The sequence below is a fragment of the Diabrotica virgifera genome, chromosome 4 (genome assembly GCF_917563875.1).
Source record: "Diabrotica virgifera virgifera chromosome 4, PGI_DIABVI_V3a".
NCBI lineage: Eukaryota > Metazoa > Arthropoda > Insecta > Coleoptera > Chrysomelidae > Diabrotica > Diabrotica virgifera.
This window is the reverse complement of record NC_065446.1, coordinates 156,820,433-156,833,339: the sequence shown is the minus strand read 5'-3', so window position 1 is coordinate 156,833,339 and position 12,907 is coordinate 156,820,433. Positions and strand designations below refer to the sequence as shown.

General features: G+C 36.1%; 1 protein-coding gene across 1 annotated transcript; it reads right to left on the bottom strand.

The window, feature by feature from the left end:
* Positions 1 to 1,092: 1,092 nt before the first annotated feature.
* Positions 1,093 to 6,086, bottom strand: LOC126883714 (uncharacterized). Its single transcript, XM_050649376.1, has 2 exons — positions 5,267 to 6,086; positions 1,093 to 1,115 (listed from the first exon to the last, which is right to left on the bottom strand). The coding sequence occupies exons 1-2, from the start codon at positions 6,084 to 6,086 to the stop codon at positions 1,093 to 1,095; spliced, it is 843 nt and encodes a 280-aa protein (XP_050505333.1).
* Between the last annotated feature and the right edge of the window lie 6,821 nt (positions 6,087 to 12,907).

The window sequence follows — 12,907 nt, the reverse complement described above, 5'->3', positions numbered from 1 at the left end:
GTCTTCTTATCCTCATTACTTAGCGCATTGAATGGTTTCGGAGGTAAAAATATGTAATGGCTTCGTTTAAAACCTATTTCGATGGTAAGTTCTTTGGGAACAAACCACCCGTCCACATCGAATCCCTGAATATCTACGAACGCTACTCTCATGATGACTGCTCGTGTACTAATGACACTTTATGCGTCTAAGTTAGACTTTTTACAATTTCGGTGAGAGGGAAGTACTCCATTACACAGTCGTGAATAATAATACAATAGGCCTTGGTGTTGGCGGGAAAGCCAGTAGACGCTTCAATATCGAGTTTTACGTCAACGGTGGATGCTTTCATGCTTTCTTCTTGTTTCGAGCAATCGATAACGAACAATGCACGATTCTTAAAAGCTAAGAAATCAAGTAGAGGTCGTTTGTGTTGGGAATGTATGTAGCTTGGGTAAAATTCTGTATAGTTGAAATAGGCCTCGTTGTAGTCAGTTTTGTTAAAATCCAACTGCATTCTCTCGTTTGGCCAGTATTCTCCATTTAACGATAACCTAATACTTTGGATGCTGACATTGTCAAATAATGTGGGATCAGATGTGATCGTGTTACGTTTACCTGTTTGAAAGAAAACAATGACATAACGTGGTCTTTCAACGGATGTGCTAGTTTTAACAGCCCAAACTTCACGCCTAGCACCTTTGGTAATGGCAGGCAATTCGTGTAATTCCCACTTTCTAAATGGAATAACTATGGGCTGATCTTGTTGAATGGATTTCATGAGTTCCAATTTAATTTCGTCATTGGGAAATATGTGCTTCACTCTGAGTTCAATGTTGGTAATGTTAATCTTAGCGGTTGTAACAGTTGGAGTTTTGTCAGCGTTTTGTTTTTCTTTAATGACAATGCAATCGTTGTCGTTTCGAGCTCGAACTAGTCTTATTGTTTGACGACCACACGTAATCATTGGATAATCGTTGAAAATGTTAAAAATGGTCTTTCAGGGGTGGCAACGTGGCATTAGATAGAAAACAAAGTGTTTTAATTTTCGCCTGCATTTTACCCGATTTTCGCGTGGTGCAGCGAACATTGAATGCTGAGTGAGTGAAAAAGTTAAGGTATAAACTGTGCCCTACCTAATGCAAGAATAATATAAGTAAAAACGGTAAAAAATAGTATAAAATACTAAACGGACAAATAAAAGTGAGGTTAACAGCTAACAGATAAGCTTATAAACACTGGCGAACGCTGGTCAAATTTCAAGCGGTGTTGCCGGATTTAAAAAAAATAGAAACACCTGCCGAAAAACAAAAGCAATTTTGGTGCGTGGATAATTGGGCATACCTCCGCGTGGTTGAAACGGGTGTGCCCAGTTAACGCTACGTACAAAATGGCTGAGAACGAGTATAGTGTGGACGAAAAGACAAGAAAAAGAGGAGATGAATCGGAAGATGAGGCAGACGATAGCAGAAGTAAAAAAGTACATCGGTCGCCTGGGAATGATAGGCAACTAGAAAAAATATTGGAGAGCCTAAATATTATCACAATGGAAATAAGGGAACTAAGAGAAGAGCAAAAAGAGTACAGAGCGGAAATGAAGGAACTCAGACAAGAAAATGAAAAGCTGAAACAGGAAAACAGAGAAACCCAACAAAAAGTGGAAGAATTGGAAAATAAAATAGACAGAATGGAAAAGGACAAAAGACGAAATAATATAATACTGCAGGGAGTAGATATGGATACCTACGATCAAAACATAACAAAAGATAACGTCCAAGATTTTTTATGCAATGCACTAAAAGTTGAGACAAAAATAAAAAGCGCAAGAAAAATTGGAAGTAAATCCTGCTTGATTGAGCTCGAAAATGCAACGGACAAAGAAGAAATTATGAAAAATAAAGGCAAATTGAGAGACATAAAGGGAAAAGAAATATATATTAATGACGACATGGACAAAAATGAACGGATGATACAGGGTAAAATCAGAACGAAGGCAAAAGAGGCTAAATTGGAAGGAAAAAACGTCAAGGTAGGATTTCAAAAAATAAAAATAAATGAGGAGGTATGGACATGGAATAAACATCAGCAACAACTCTTAAAAATAGAAAACCAAAACTGAAACCAAAAAAACTAAACGACGTAAATGAAACGGTAGCAACAACGGCAATGGACAAGGGGACGATTGGGATTAAAAACAAGAAAATGAAAACTAATTTGGGAACATGGAACGTAAGAGGCACTTACGAAACGGGAAAACTTAAAGAATTAATTAGAGAAACAAAAAGATATGAAATAGATATATTAGCTTTACAAGAAACAAAGCAATTAGACACAGAAATAGTAGAAATAGATGATATAGTATTTTTTAAAAGTGGGGGGAATAACAGATTGCTAGGAACAGGCTTTATCATACAGAAAAGATGGAAAACCAGAGTGATGAATTTCAAGCCGATATCAGATAGAATGTGCACAATCAGGTTAAAAGGGAATCAACGAAACATAAGCATAATAAATGTACATGCACCAATAGAAGACGCCACCGAAGAAGACAAAGATGCATACTATGAGCAACTAGAGAGAGAATATGACAGATTACCAGCATTTGATATCAAAATAGTAATGGGAGACTGCAATGCTAAAGTGGGAAAAGAGGATATATATGAAAATATAACAGGAAAATACAGTAAACACGATGTATCAAATGATAATGGTCAACGAATTATAGGTTTTGCCACAGAAAGACAAATGGTAATAAAAAGCACATACCAACGCAGAAAAGATATACATAAAGGAACGTGGATTTCCCCTGACAAAAGGACAATAAATCAAATAGACCACATATTAATAGAGAAGAAGCACGCCCATAATATAATAAATATAAAAAGTATGAGAGGAGCGGAATGTGACTCAGATCACTTTTTGGTAAGAGCAGCCTATAGAATAAATGCTAATATAAAGAAAGACAATCAAAGGGACAAAGAAATCAAAAAACAATTCAACACAGCAATACTAAAAGATAATATGACACAGAAGAAGTACGAACAACAAATAACCAGCAGACTAAACGAAGAACCAGAAACACTAGACCCGGAAGAAAAGTGGGAAAGCATAAAAGAAGCAGTTTTAAACACCAGTAAAGAAATATTAATTAAAGGTAATAGAAAACAAAAAGCAAAAGAATGGTATGATGAGGAATGTCAAAAAATAGCAGAAGAAATTAGAAAAATAAGAATAAAAAACTTAAGAAATAATAGTGACATTAGCACACAAGAATATAGAGAATTGAAGAGAATTATGAAGAGAACATGCAGAAATAAAAAAAGAAAATACAACGAAGAAAAACTCAAAGTGATAGAGGAAAAATTCCAAAAAAAGGAAATAAGATCCTTTTACCAGGAAACAAGAAAAATGGAAAGGGGATATCAGAAACATAACCCATATATGAAAAATGAGGAAGGAATATTAATAAATGAACCCGGGGAAATAATGAGAAATTGGCAAACTTATTTTACACAACTTTTAAACAAAAACGAAGAAGAAAGGGGAACAATCCAGGAAATTGAAGATGACCATATAGTAATAGAAACACCTACGAGGGAAGAAATAGAAAATGAAATAAGAGGGCTAAAAAACAATAAAAGCCCAGGAATAACGGAAATATCGGCGGAAATGATAAAGGCAGGAGGAAAAAGACTACACAAGGAGATACATAGCCTGATAAAAAGTATATGGGAAACAGAAAGAATGCCAGGAGAATGGACCAGGGCAAGGATATGCCCCATACATAAAAAAGGTGATAAAATGAGATGTGAAAATTATAGAGGTATCGCGTTGCTAGAAGTCGTGTACAAAATATTGACAAACATCTTAAGAAAAAAGCTGAATCAATACACGGAAAAGATATTGGGCGAATATCAGGCAGGATTCAGAAGTAATAGGTCGACGACAGACCAAATATTTGCGTTAAAAGAAATCCAAACTACGTGCTACGAACATAAAATAGCAGTATACGTCCTGTTCGTCGACTTTAAACAGGCCTATGATACGGTAAAGCGCAACAGATGTACGCACTAATGAAAGAAATGGGCATACCAAGTAAAATCGTCAGGATGGTAAAGATGACTATGGATAACTCCACAAACGAAATAACATGGAAGGGACATAAATCAAATAATTTTGAAACAAAGGAAGGATTAAGACAAGGAGACCCACTATCAACGACTCTTTTTAATGTAATACTGGAAGGAATAATCAGGAAAAGTAAAATAAGCACACAGGAAACGATTTTTAAAAATGGCCACCAATGTATTGCATTCGCAGATGATCTAACATTATTATCGACAAGTAAGAAAGAGCTAACAAAATTAATGAGCAATATAATAAAACAAGCCAAACCTTTTGGTCTTCTCATAAATAAGGAAAAGACAAAATACATGATAATGGGAGAAACAGATAAAGAAAATGAAGACAATTTCACATTGGAGATAGAAGGAGAAAATGTATGCGCATTTAAAAGAGTTTCAGAATTTACATACCTGGGTGTAAAAGTAGATGAAAAGGGACATGGGGAAGGGGAAATAAAAGTAAGAATAGCAAAAGCAAACAAAAAGTATGGAGCATTGCGTCCATTAATGAAATCCAAAGATGTGTCAAGAAAAACAAAAATAAGAATCTACAAAACAGTTATCAGACCTACAGCTACATATGCATGTGAAACATGGGTGCTCAAAAAATCAGAAATAGACCTTTTAGAAAGATGGGAGAGGAAAATACAACGAGCAATATATGGAGGCGTGAAAATAGACGGTCAATGGAGAAGAAGAAATAATAAGGAACTTGAAGAACTATATAATGAACCAAAAATAACGACGGCAATCAAAGCACAGAGAATCCGATACTTAGGACACATAGAAAGAATGGGAAAGGCGAGAATGCCAAAAATGGTTCTATTACGTAAGCCAATACAAAAAAGAAGAACAGGAAGACCAAGAAGGAGATGGAAGGACAGCGTATATGAAGACTTAAAACAAAGTAATATTGTAAACTGGAAAGAAAAAGCTTTGGACAGAAAACAATGGAAGGAAGTGGTGAAGAAATGTATGGAAGGACTATAATGTTAAGTGTAGTATTAAGTGTTTTATACAAACAAATGTAATATTGTATATATTATAGTAGTATAGGATATAGCATTATATATAAATATGTAATAGTAATTGTAAGGAAAAATTAAATCTTTCAGCCCTAGGCCTTCACGGCCTGTTGAGCTTAATAAATAAATATAAATAACGTGGTCTTTCAACGGATGTGCTAGTTTTAACAGCCCAAACTTCACGCCTAGCACCTTTGGTAATGGCAGGCAATTCGTGTAATTCCCACTTTCTAAATGGAATAACTATGGGCTGATCTTGTTGAATGGATTTCATGAGTTCCAATTTAATTTCGTCATTGGGAAATATGTGCTTCACTCTGAGTTCAATGTTGGTAATGTTAATCTTAGCGGTTGTAACAGTTGGAGTTTTCTCAGCGTTTTGTTTTTCTTTAATGACAATGCAATCGTTGTCGTTTCGAGCTCGAACTAGTCTTATTGTTTGACGACCACACGTAATCATTGGATAATCGTTGAAAATGTTAAAAATGTGCTTAAGAGGCATCTGTATGTTGAATGAAGTATCGTTAAGAATTGGGTCCTTAGGGTAATTCCATCCAGCCATAACCATATAATTAGAATCTTCTTGAGTATAACATGTCATGGCACGTACAGCATTTACGATGCCAGGATCCCGCACTGTTTCCATCTCCCTTGCGCTTTCGCTATACGTACACGAATCGAAAAGGAAGGCACCCACATTATTTGCTAGTTTGACGTCACCATTTCCAGTTATTTCCAGTGATCTTTTAATGCATAACAGGGTTTCGCTCATTGCAAAAAACGAGTCAACTTGATTAATGCTAAATTCAACAATATCATTGCAGTTGAATGATTTGATGAATGGTACATAAGTTCGGTATTCAGCCTTTCGAATCGATTCATCAAAGATTGGCTTACGATAAATATCAAATATTGGAGGCATTACTACGCTGTCTGAATGTGCTCGTTTTCCATACATTGTTGTCATTTTTGTAGTTTAAAACCAAGTTATTGTAAAAACAATTTGTTTGCGAACGTAAGATGTTGCCGCTTAGACTGCTGCACAACTAATGACGTTCTTTGAGCAGTAGATGGTCTTATTACTAATCCCATTTCCCTCGTGATCTAAGTTCCAACACCAATGTGCTCTCTTCTCCTCTAAAGTTCACAGGTCGTCCTTCTTGATCGAGAGCCAAGACTGTGATATTGGTAAGTTCACGCTGCGGCACAACTGGTAAATACAACAAATTGTGAGGAGTTTCGTCAATTGCGTACCCAGGGTTCGATTGTATGACAAATTCGTAGATCGTGTGAGCAGGTCTGTTACCGTCGAAGGCTCCGGTACTAATGTTGCATTCAAAGCGTATGCTAGATACTTTAATAATCCTAACAGGTAGATCTGAAGAATATGTTTTGCCGGGAGTAAGTGTTGCCGGAGAAAATCCTAATATGGTGCCAAGACTATCTGGTTGCTTAAACGAAATCTTATATTTGCTGAATATTTGGCACTGTAACGTGTTGTGGTTAGGTTTTAGACTAAATATCGTTTCCGGTCGAAGCTCATTGTCAGCACCCAGTTTCTTTTGTATGTATTCTTCAATATCGACAATTTCATAACATCCATCGGGAAAATCAAATTTTGTCAATTGGTTTTTGTCATTGTAGTAATAAAACTTGTTATTTTCAAGGTTTGGTATACTGTTGTAGGAATGAAAGGTACGAAGAGCTATTTCATAATCTTTGTTCGGATCCAACACGATTGGTGTGAAAGGTTGAAATGAAAATGTATAATTGGTACTAACTACTCTCAACAACTGCGACATGATGACTGATTCATGCCAATAGATTAATAGGTTATATATATATATATATATATATATATATATATATATATATATATATATATATATATATATATATATATATATATATATATATATATATATATATATATATAGTTGAATAAAAATCAATTTTATGTTCGCATATTTTTTATTTGTTCCACAGCAAGTTTACATAAATGGCAAGATGCTTGAGAGCCGGCTGGTCCATCACAATGAGTCCTCCAATCTGGCCTGTTGTAATGTACGAAGCACGGAAGTAGTATCTGCAAGTTCCATTCTCCTCGATATTCCCCCGGCAACTTATGCCATATAGATAACAATTCTATAGGTTCTACAGTTCGTATAATATAATCTAGCGGTATTAATTGTAGTTCTTCTTTACTGAATTCCTCAAAACGTTTTTTATGAAACATGTGATCCATAAGCAGTTCCATGCCTTTAATATGCTCCATTATATAAAAACTTTAAGCATAAATGTCCACAAATGATTTGATTATAAGTTTGATACTGATGATTATTGTAGAAAATTCTGGCACGTGCACCCAAATATTTCACAAGTTCTTTGGTCGGCTTCAGATTACCAAATGAATCGAAATACTCTACGTCATCGTTTATCTTTCTATATGCTACCCAATGTGTTCCGTTATGTGTTGACACATCCAAGTTAACTATTGCACATTCTCGCTGTCGAGGACCGTCTCTAGGCAGAGTGTCATTCATGAAAACTCCTCGAAAATGTGGTATTTTAATCATTTTTGCGTAATGTGCAATGTCCAAGTCGTACAGCGGACGATTGGGTAGCTTTATTGGAAGTTTTTTTTTCAAATACAGCCAAATCCACCTCTGGGTTTCTTACGCAGGTACAGACCTGATCCGATGTGTTCCATCGCCTTGTTATGACGTATGTCTTCATCCAATTTCTTTTGAGCATTCTTTGCGTCAACCACAGTCTTCGCCACCCCAGCTGCACCACCGGCTAAAGCCTCCAAAGCAGAAAGACCGGCAAATAGAGGTATGAGGGGTAGGAAATCTCCAGATTTTAGTGGCAATACTCGTGGGACATCAATTTCTTTGCGACCACCAAGTCTTTTAATTACCGATTTTGCTATTCGTACAGCCGTCAAAGCAGTATCTCTTAACGATGCTCCTCTCTTCATGGACTTTGTGATTTGTGAGACAACATCTCGATTGAAAGAATACCGTCCCTTTCTTCCACGATGATGAGGACATCCCATTCCCAACTTTCTTTTGGTTTTCATTCCACCGGTTACAAGTAAAGCAGCACTTTTTTCACCAAAACTAGCGTCCTTAGACTTGAATCGCTCCCAAGCCCTATCTTCCAATTCTTTATCAGCCTTGTGACGTTCTTCGAGAGATGTATGATGCGAATAAGCGATATCGTGCTGTTTACAAGCTGCGTCTAATGGATTAATTCCTGGATCTCCGCGTGCAAGACGTTTTTTTAGTTTTGTTCCAGGCCCACAATACTGATAAACACCAGGAATATGAAGCTCCATCGGCAGTTTATTAATGAGAGTGTTCAAGAGACCGCCTCCTTCGAAGACCAACATTGGACTGATGACATGCAAGTGGCGACATCTATAATATATTGCCGTACTTATTTACTACACATGTCACACGATGAAGGTCGTTCAACAAGAGCAGACGCTGCCAATTGATAATCTAGACATTGTCCAGAAAGTGACAACCAGTAAACATGGAAAATTATTACCAAACTCATTCAGAGCCATTATTTGTGGTCCAAGCGGATGTGGAAAAACTAACATCATGCTATCACTTTTATGTAATCCAAATGGCGCCAAATTCAAAAATGTCTATGTTTATTCGAAATCCCTCTTTCAACCGAAATACCAACTACTGCAAGATGTAATAGCGCAAGTTAAAGGTGTTGGGTATTTTCCATTCAAAGACAATGATGAAATTATTGATCCCAACGAAGCTCAACCAAACTCCGTGTTCTTATTTGACGATGTTGCATGTGATGGACAGCAGAAGATTCGCGAGTATTATTCCATGTGCAGACATAAAGATATCGATGCCGCCTATTTATGCCAAACATATTCAAAAATACCGAAGCAGCTAATAAGAGACAATTGTAACATGATTGTATTATTCAAGCAAGACGAGATAAATTTAAAACATATATTTGATGAACACGTATCACCAGACGTGTCATTTGATCAATTTAAAAAAATGTGTTCAGAATGTTGGCGTGACAGGTATGGCACGCTGGTAATTATGAAAGATTTTGCCCTCAACAATGGCCGATACCGCAAAGGATTTGATAAATATATAAAATTGTAAGCTAATTGTTTAGTCGTCAACAAAATGTCAGATGATACGGTTGCCATTGCCATGCGCAAGAAGAAAGTCGCCGAGTTGGCTAGAGTAATTCGCAAGAAATATTTGGCATTGAAATTAGGCAAGACTGAACGAGATGAGTCACTAAATAAACTTTTTAAACCAATCTCGACACCTCTCAAGGATATTGCTCAATCATCAAAAACGTTACATCATGCTATTGATAACAAGTTTAGACAAGTTAAAAAAGAAGAGGTGAAAAAGGAGGAGCAGGATGAGGAGGATGTATTTCTTGATGCACCCGATATAGCGACACCTGATGAAAACATTATTCAAGAGCCACTCTCCGGTTCTAACGAGATTCCGATGGATGCCACAGAAGAATTTATCGGCCGCTATCCTCCACTAAGTCACAAGTACATAAAAGAATATTTGAGAAAAGATGACAAAATCGATAGAAACTATGGTCCATTTTATGATACTATTAGTGGATGGATATTGGGAAAACGTCGAATAAACTTTGACAAAACCAATGGAGACATAGTAATAATTGGAGAACGTGATTTTGAAGAACGTAGGTTAGGTGGTACGCCAGGCCTATACCACCTGTTATTTTATGCCAGCCCAGAACAGTATAATGAAGACGATTTACAAAAGTATAAAACACTGTTGATTAACACAGAAATTCATCTGGATGCCTTAGGACGTCTTAAAGGTTCCAGCGGAGAAAAATACCATGCAATTATTAAACCTCTATTCAAACCATCTGAGACAACAATGAAAAAGCATGCAACTCGATCACAAAAAGAACTTGAACCCAGAACGAAAACAGCTCGGTCAGCATCTTCATCTACGGTCACAGGAACGGGGTTGGATGACTCTCGTTTAACATACAACGCTGCACCCTTAGAGTATATTTATTGGGATGACGTCAATGAGTTAGTTGATGGGCTGAAACTCTTGGTGGCTTCAAAAGACGACGGCAACACATCTCACGACAACGAAATCGTGGCTATCATCAATGAACTAAAAGAAGCTAATATAATAGAGTAACTGGGAATGACAGCATCATTTCCATTATGAGCGTCGACAAATTCGGTCATCATTCTCGTGGTGGTGGTGGTAGCGCCCAAAAGGTGATGCGAGTTACATTTCCACATACTTCTGACGGTAATATTAATGCCGAACATGTAAAAATTTGTAATGTTAAGGACCCATCGGAAAATGGTGATGCTGCAACGAAAAAATACGTTGATACACAAATAATAGAGTTGCGTAACGTACACCTGCCATTAATTCAAGCACATGGTGTGATATTGGGGCAAAAAACTGATGATATACATAATTTAGCCATCGGCCTTAATGAAGTAAGAAAAGAGCTTCATAAAACCACAGTCCCACTTCTCGAGCAAAAGTTGCAAAAAATAATCAAAGATGATTTGAATACAGTAAAAAAGGATACGGAGAATAATGTAAATAAGTTGTTGCAGCAAAAAACTAATGATATACTGGATTTAACCATCGGTCTTAATGAAGTAGGAAAAGAGCTTCATAAAACTACAATTCCCATTCTCGAGCAAAAGTTACAGAAAATAATCAAAGATGATATGAATACACTGAAAAAGGATACGGAGAATAATGTAAATAAGTTGGTGCAGCAGAAAACTACTGATATACACGAAGAAATTGAGGCGCTTGCGGTATTCGAGATGACGACGAAAAATGAAATAAAAAAAATGAACGCGGCATTACAGGGTGTAGTAGACAATCTTCATTCGATGAATATAGATACTCGCCTAAATGCAATTGAAAGTCGTATATAAGAATGTCTAAAGAACAGGTGGTGAACGAATTGCATAAACATGCACGCAAAAACTATCCTCGTCGCCGAACAATAATCAAAGGACTCGATGACTTGTGGCAGATGGATTTGGCTGAAATGCGTCCTTATGCGCACCAGAATAAAAATTACAAACTAATACTAGTTGTCATTGATTGTTTTTCAAAGTTTGTTTGGACACGCCCTCTAAAGGTTAAAACCGGTGAGGAAATTACTCGGACATTTTCGGATATTCTCGCCCATACTCGACGAGTGCCGAAGAACCTACAATCCGATCAGGGAACCAAATTTTACAACAAAAAATTTCAAAATTTAATGAAAAAACACGAAATTAATCATTACAGCACCTACACGATTAAAAAGGCTGCCATTTGTGAAAGAGTTATTAGAACGTTGAAAGCAAAGTTGTACAAATATTTCAGTTTACATGGATCATACAAATGGCTGGATGTCCTACCGATAATCACCGAGGAATACAACAATACGAAGCACAGTAAAACGGGATTCAAACCATCTCAGGTCAACAAATCCAACGAAAAAGTTATTTTACACAAAAGTTATAGTTACTTAAAGATTGCCGGCCCGCGAAAATTTAAAGTTGGTGATATTGTACGTGTATCAAAGGCAAAACATTTCTTTGAAAAGGCCTACACACCCAATTGGACTACAGAATTATTTAGAATTGTACAAGTGAAGATAACAAATCCTATAACGTATTTGCTAGAAGACATGCAAGGTGCGCCGATTAGCGGTGGGTTTTACGAAGAAGAATTGCAGAAAACGAAAAATCCCGACATTTACTTGGTTGAAAAAGTACTTAGACGAAAAGGCACCAAGATGTATGTTAAATGGCTAGGACTGGATAGCAAACACAACAGTTGGATCAATAGTTCAGATGTAGTTTAAGGATCTACCTTTTAATCCACCGCATAGCAATACATTTTTTTTTTTTGGAAAGGATTGCCCGCTGTGGTGCTATATTCTCCAGAATGTAAAGAAGCGGACCAGAGCATAATATCCCATAAAGTGGTGCTGTTGAAGAGTTTACAATTTCGCGAATACTATATACACATTTCAACTTTCATTAAGAAAAATTTGTGTGTCAAAGACTCTTTGTATGGCCCAGTTGAAGCCTTTAACGCATATTGTGCTATTTGTCCAGATACTTTGTTAAGTTTAGCTTTAAGAGAATATGTATTTTATTATAAAATTAGAATGATTTAACAGATTGCATGTAAAACATAAATGGTATTATTATTAAATATGTTGTCTTTTATTTTTATTAAATACAACCAAAACCTGGAAAAACATAATTTTTGCGGTTAACGAATACTGATAACAGTTTATAATACTAATATCTGTGGTTACATGTTATCATCTGACTACATCCGGTACTGGTAACAAACACTTTGTTTAAACATATTTTTATTTAAAATATTTATATAAAAATAATTCCAAGTCTTTGATTATTAGTTTTGTACAAATATGATATATTTTTTAAAACATTCATTTTATGTTGGTGACGTTCGGCCTAGGATATACGAAGAATGCGTTGATGCATTTCGAATGCTTCCTCTTCGTGAGCACATTTGACAGCATCCAGACCTCCATATTTCCAGATAAATTTTATATAGATATAATGTGTATTAGTATGAGAGTAGTGAGAATTTATCGTTTTTAGTCATAAATAATGACCGTAACACACTTGGTCAGTGATTTTCTTAATATACATGAAAATACCTTTCTAATGATATTTTGCACGGAGCACTTGGTGCAAAATTGAGCGAATTAGGA

What these genes read in the sequence shown, in the direction of transcription:
- LOC126883714 (XM_050649376.1), bottom strand. Translation starts at nt 6,086, where the DNA reads ATGTATGGAAAACGAGCACATTCAGACAGCGTAGTAATGCCTCCAATA. An exon ending in CACATCCGTTGAAAGACCAC is followed by an intron (nt 1,116 to 5,266) that starts GTTATTTATATT and finishes TTCTTGCATTAG; the next exon opens with GTAGGGCACAGTTTATACCT.